General features: G+C 43.4%; 1 gene segment (V, D, J or C); it reads left to right on the forward strand.

Annotated features, from left to right (window-relative positions):
* The first annotated feature begins 5,768 nt into the window (after positions 1–5,768).
* LOC102845035 lies at positions 5,769–6,439 on the forward strand. The segment is given in 2 exon segments: positions 5,769–5,814; positions 6,114–6,439. Coding segments are annotated over 2 exon segments (372 nt in total).
* The last annotated feature ends 560 nt before the right edge of the window (positions 6,440–6,999 follow it).

The following is a 6,999-nucleotide window of genomic DNA, read 5'->3' on the forward strand; positions in this document are numbered from 1 at the left end:
CTTGGGATATATTTTTCAAAAGGTTTGAAAATGACCAAAGGGAAAATGTTATGCAAGGTATAGGTGGTAAAATAGATCATGAGACACAAGATTGGGATGATGAATTTAGGCAATATTATGACCCAAAACATCCTTTGTATGAACCTAAACCACCTTATTGAGATAGTGATCACCCCTGAAATAATGAAAGGAGTAAAATTGTTGTCTCTTGAATGGAAATAAATAATATTGTAAATTCAGCTAAAAATGTAAAATGTATCAGCTTAAATTTAAAATGTAACTTTTTTACTTTGTAACTTTGTAACCCAAACAAGTTGGAAAACAGGTTTGAGAACAGGTTTAAAAAAAATGTTTAAGCGAAAAGCCATTGTCTACCAAGCTCTCCAATTACCAAAGAACCGTGACCATAAAGAATAGCTGTCCATGCTCTCCAGTTGCCAAGGAACCATGACCATAAAGAATAGCTGTGTGCAAGAAAATAATGTAAACTTTATTCTTACTTTTGTTGTTTTTTTGGCTATTGTTAAGCCCCTAATTGTAAAAATGGGATATAAATGTATCATGCTAAATGCAATAAGCAGGGGGGAAAAGAAGGAAGAAGAAGAATGAGAATGACTTAGAATTAAAATCATCAAGATCACTTGACTGTTTGTCTTGTGTTCTTTCACCGTCCCTCTGCCGAACTTCTACCCACCTCCGTGTTCCCTCTTCCAGACCCTAGACCCCAGGCTTACAGCCCCCGAGTGCAGCAGCCCGCGGCAGGGTAGCAGAGTAAACCTCCACTGACCCATCAAATCTGTGGTGCTGCACTAAAATCTTTCTCTTAAATCTGTCAATGTCTATTATAACCATCCTATTTCTGAGTTACCATCTAAAAATATCCACCCTGCCAAAGTACTTTCCCCATACTCTCCTCCTATGGGCTTATGTATCACCATGATGTTTCTTAGATCTCTAAAGCCTATATAAGCAAATCTCATCGATAGATTTGACACAACTTCTTAACTTGCTGCCTTCTTTTATAGTTGTTGTTGTTATGTGCTGTTTAGTAGTCTGTGACCCATAGTGACCCTATGTACAACAGCCCAAAACCCTGCTCTATCCTGTGCCAATCTTATTGTCTCTTACACACCTACACTCATTACCCCAGTCACTGAATCAATCCATCTCATAAAGGGTCTTCCTCTCCTGCGCTGTCCCTCCACCCTCCCAAGCATGACGTCCCGCTCCAAGGACTGGTCCTTTTTGCAACATATCCAAAGTATGTCAGATGAAGCTTCAGAATTCTTACTTCCAAAGAGTAACCTGGTTTAATTAACCCTATCTAGGATGAGCCTGTTCATTCTCTTTGCACTCCATAGTATATTCAGTATTCTTCTACAACACAACAGATCAAAGACATCAATTCTCCTTTTATCATCCCTAGTCATGGTGCAGCTCTCTGATGCATAGCAAGTGATTGCAAAGACCTTGGCCTGTATCAGGTACACCTTAATCTCCAGATTGAATCCTTCCTCTTCAGTACTTTGGAGAGGTTTCTGACAGAAGACTTTTCCAATGCTATATGTCTTTTAATTTCCTGGCTGCTGGTGTCAAGAGTGTTGATTGTGGAGCCAAGTAAGCTAAAGTGGTTTATAATCTCAATCTCTTCACCATCTCTCACTATATTACCAATCATCCCAGTAATGAGAATCTTTGTTTTCCTAATATTGAGCTTCGATCCATATTGAAAGCTGTAGTCCTTGACCTTCTGCAGCAAACGTTTCATGTCATCTTCCGTTTCAGCAAGCAGGATTGTGTCATCTGCATAACAGATTGTGGATGACTATTCCTCCAATCCTGATGTCACATTTCTCCTCATACATCCCAGCCTCCTAGATAATCTGTTCTGCAGATTTCTACCATCTTTTGCAGTCAGAGAGCGATTGATCATGCAATCAAAATGCATTAATAATAATAGGTGACTAGAATGCAAAAGTTGGGAACAGAGAAGAAGGATCAGTAGCTGGAAAACATGGACTTGGTGAAAAAATGAAACTGGAGATAGAATGATAGAATTTTGCACAAATGATTTGTTCATTGCAAATAGGTTTTATAAGAAACATAAACGCATGCTATACACATGGATTCCACCTGATAGTATGCATAGGAACCAGATTGATCACATCTGTAGAAAAAAACCATTGGAGAAGCTCAAAATCAGCTGTGAAAACTAGGCCAGGTGCTGACTGTGGAACAGAGCACCAACTACTCATATGCATGTTCAAGCTAAGGAAAATGAAATATTTTCTTTTATAGTAGCAAAATTGTAATAGGTTCACATGTATAAAGGCCTACCCTGATAATCATATCTGCTGTGGCCTCTGTAAGGGGACTATTCATTGAATAAATAGTCTGAGCAAGAGAAATCCTATACAGTATGGCTTGAATGAACACTCACATCACCTCATCCTCTAGAATGTTCCTCTAGAGTGTTACAATTGTTATTTAGAAAGGGAGGTTGGCAGTCTCTCATTGAAGAGTAAACAAATGTAATTGTAAATTTTATCTAGTCTACTAGGTTAGCTGTCATGTCTGAACTAATCGTGCAACTGAATCTTGCATTATCCTCCATTATTTTCCACAGAATGTGGGTCTTGCATCAACTCAAACATACCTTTCTGTTCTGCAGCATTTAGAACCAGGTACGCTGCCCTTGAATTGGTCACTTTTACAGTCCATTTTAGTAATGCTTCTTCAGCAAACTGTTTATAAAGATCTACAAACTGAAACAATACCTTTATGCTATACCGCCTGATTTCAATAGTCTCTTGGATTTTGCCTGTTTCCCTCCTAGATTACTCTCTTGGTGATAGTATTTCCTATTGCTCCTGAATGATTTTTACCTTCCTGGTGGACCTTGAAATTAGAGAGTATAATTCTGTATGATACGATTAGGACTTTGTTAAGTGCCAATATCAGCTGCTATATAATTAATACACTGTTTCTCATTGCATTTTCTTCTATTACTTATGACAAAACCAAAGAATTAGAAGTCTTTGTCTTTCATTGTAAGTCTGTATTTCCATACACATTCAATTAGCCAACTCCTCAGACTAAATCTCTTAACCCCATATTTCATGACAAGAGTTTGCCTTGGTTAACTGTGTTAATCTGTGGGTGTTTCTTTTTCCATTCAGAAACTAAAAATATTTCATTACACTGAATCTGGATCTTTGCAGCAAAATCTCACTTTTGATAACAATTGTAAAAAAGAAGAGAGGACGTTTGGAGATAACCAATTTGATCTCTTCTAAATCTATAAGCAGGAACTGCTCCTATCAACAACAGCCACAACACAAAACCAAAGCTCAGAATCAGATTACACACACACACACACACACACACACACACACACACACACTCCCACATCACTTTCTACTAATTCCAACACCAATCTTATTGCTCTCCTGTGTCCAAAATCTGTTACAATAACTACATAGCTTCACAGAAGCATATTCACAAGTACAGTGTCTTATTGAAATTAATAGCTTACAATTCAAGTTGGCAACAGGAAACAATTCCTCAGTCAGGGAAGCTTATGAAGAGTGCTTGCAAACCCTACAGCCTTTGGCCTTGGAGCTTTAGGCCTGTGTTACAATGCTGTCCTGATCCTACCATTCATGGCATCTCTTTCTGCTCCACTTCAGTTCCTCTGGAACTTTGGGCAAAATCCCTTGGCTTTGGACCCATAGTCAAGGTCAGCTCTGTCTTAAGTTGGTCTTTGTTGCTCTGCTGTGAACCCTGGTCTGACTGATGAATGAATATCAGGCAACAAAGGATGAGCACTGCAGTCTCTCCTTCTTCTTTCTTGCTGGTAGTGAGATCTAAAATTTCTGATCATTTGGGCCAAGAAGCTGTTCTCCCAACCTCCAAGGGCTTCGGTCTTCTGATATGTCCACTGGGAACACCACCATAACCACCAGGCCTTTAGCTAGGTAGACCCATGGGAGGCTTTCTGTGAGCTCCTTTTCTTACAGGCTTCACTCAGACAGTAAATATGTCCAATAGGTAAAGTGACCACATGGGAGCTGAGGACACAAGAGTTACCTTCCTGGAATTCTGGGTGGTGACAACAAGCCTGGAGACTTCTCCAAGGCTTATAAAGCGCGGCAAGTTCCATGTTGTTGAGTCAGCAGACAGACCTACAGTTTCTCCTGATCCATGTGGCTGCAGTGGTTGATAACAGAAATATTGGCAAGAAAGATGGAAGAATTCTGCTGCTGGGAGATGAATACAAGATCAACAAGCTGGATGCTGGCTTGTGGTTCAATAAACTCAAGGAATCAGATGGTGATCATCAGAAACAGGATCTACCCCTGGACCAAGGCAGCGCTACAATGCAGCACGAGCGTGTTCAGCAACCAGGGGGCAGCAGAGATCACAGGCACAGACTCTGGGATGAGACCATGGACAGCAGCTGGGCCATTTTCCAGGATCCCAATCTGCAGTCAGTGTCCTCCCTGTGACCTGAGACCTGGGAAAAAGTGTCCTTACTGGACTATATAGTTTGTCATCACCTTTGTGCCAGTCAGCTCCCAAAGATCTTTCTCTGATCGTAGGTTAAAGGTTGATTCATCATAGCAACCTAATTCAGACATGAAACTCTGTCATGGACCCAAAACCATCTTCTTGGGACACATGACCCTCTTCCCGCCCTAAATCCTAGGGAACTAAAAGTCTTGCTGCACAACTGCTCTCCATGGTCTCTAGAAGCTTCTCTCACATCCATGTCTGCACTTTGATAAACCTTCTCTGTAGGGACGATCATATTTCACTCTTGTGATTCCCAACGTCTGGCACAGACACACAATTCATGAATTTACAGCTTCACTTGTTGAATTTATGACGTGATGCTTTTCCTATAACCTGAAAGTGTCTCACAACACAAGCGCAGGAGGTGTGAGGAGTCTAGAATCCGCTTTCACCATCTCCTGAAGCAAGTCTGTCTTTCAACTCATCATTCTTCCCTGAGCTTGATGGGGACCAAAGGACAAAGTGTCTGTCACTTGTCCTGGATGCACAACAGGACAGAGACTGAAAGGTAGCACCTTCCCTTCCCCAAAGACATATGTGACTGTGCACTCCCGGCTGTCAATCAGGATGGAAACCTGCACCCCTCTGAGGTCCATGTCTCACCTATGGGACAGGGTGAGAATGTACAGACACAGTGGGTCCTTGAATGTAAGACAAGACATCACAGTGAAAGAGATAGGACTATTTTTATTATCAGAGTCCTCCAAAATGTTCAGGGACAGAATACCTCTGATCCTGGACTAAAATTAACACCTCCCTCAGACTCAGAATGAGCAGAAGAATAGCCTAGAGGTCTAGAACAACCCCAACATCCACACAGTGACTCTGCTCCCCCGAAAAAAAGATTCCAGGATCACTTTGAAGGCATAGACGTCTGTATCTTATACATAATTAGAATAAATGTCACCTGAGGCCACCCAGCTGTTAGCCCAGACAGTGTAGACTTTAAAAGTTGGCTCAGAGTTGTCAACGGGCATGGGGGAGGTCCCAGGACTGAGTGTGACATGCAGGGCCCCCACCCTCCCTCTCTGTGTCCCCAGGGCTGAGGTTTCTCTGCAGCCACACAGTTCCCTCCAGGCAGCCCTGAGCTCTGATGATTTGCATAACTGAAGGCTCTTCACCAACAAAATAAGAGAGCCCAGGGAGACCATAGCCAGCATCCTCACAGAAGCAGGATTCTGACCATCAACATCATGAACTGGAGCCCTCTCTTCCTCACTCTCCTTGCTCACTGCACAGGTGCTGCCCCGAGTTGTCCCTCTATTGCAACAGTAGTTCCCAGACAGGTCTGGTCTGACTCTGAGCTCAGAGGGTCACCCTGCAAGAGACTCATGGGGCTGGATATTTAGGGGCACCACTTATGCCCAGTGGAGGGCTGTCCTTCATGAAGGGGCTCCCTCCTCAGCTTAGCCTCAGGACCCTGTGGTGGGGGCAGAAAGGAGAGAGCTCTGGGGTACACAGATTCGTTCAGTCAGGGAAAGGTAGACGTCCTGGAGTTGAGCCCCTCAGCTGTAACCTAACTCTCCTCTCTCCTGCAGGCCCTGCAGCCTCCTATGAGCTGACTCAGGCATCCTCAGTGTCAGTGGGCCTGGGAGAGGCAGTCCACATCACCTGTGGAGGAAACAACATTGGAAGGAAAGGTGTTCACTGGTACCAGGAGAAATCAGAAGAGGCCCCCAAAATGGTCATATACAATGATAAACAGCCGCCTTCCGGGATCCCTGACCGGTTCTCTGGCACTAACTCAGGGAACACGGCCACCCTGACCATCAGCAGTACCCAGGCTGAGGACGAGGATGACCATTTCTGTCAGGTTTGGGACAGTGGTGCTGCTCACAGTGACACAAGACAGATGGAGAAGTGAGACAGAAACCTGCCCACCATGCCTGCCTCGCTCAGTCTCTCCAGCAGGTCACACTGAGAAGAAGAGATTTTTCACCACACATAGAACTTTCTGGTCTTGTCATTTGTGTTGTCAAGTCAAGTAGACTCACAGTAACTTTATGAACGACAGATCTGAACCCCGTCCTATCCTGTGCCATACTCCTCTCTGACACACTTAAGCCCACTGGTGCAGGCACTGTGTCAGTGCATCTCTTGAGTGGTCTTCATCCCTTCTGTTGCCCCGACACCTTTCCAAGCCTCAGTCTTTATCTTCCTGTCATGTGGGAACATCTCTCCACCTCTAAGCTTCAGTACATCCCAGAGTCAATGAAGCCGGTTCTTTATCACCTCCAGCTCCCTAGAGATCTCCAGAGTCCACCAAACTCAAAGCTACTTCTGAAGCATAGCAACCTGTGGGACAGAATGTATTACTTCATGGGATTCCCAATACTATCAGTCTTCACAGAAACACACTGCACCATCATGTTTGCTTGGAGCATCTGATGACTTCATACCATCAATTCTTCCTTTACAGCTTAA

The sequence above is a fragment of the Elephantulus edwardii genome, unplaced genomic scaffold (assembly GCF_000299155.1).
Source record: "Elephantulus edwardii isolate Elephantulus edwardi_28Jun2011 unplaced genomic scaffold, EleEdw1.0 scaffold00494, whole genome shotgun sequence".
NCBI lineage: Eukaryota > Metazoa > Chordata > Mammalia > Macroscelidea > Macroscelididae > Elephantulus > Elephantulus edwardii.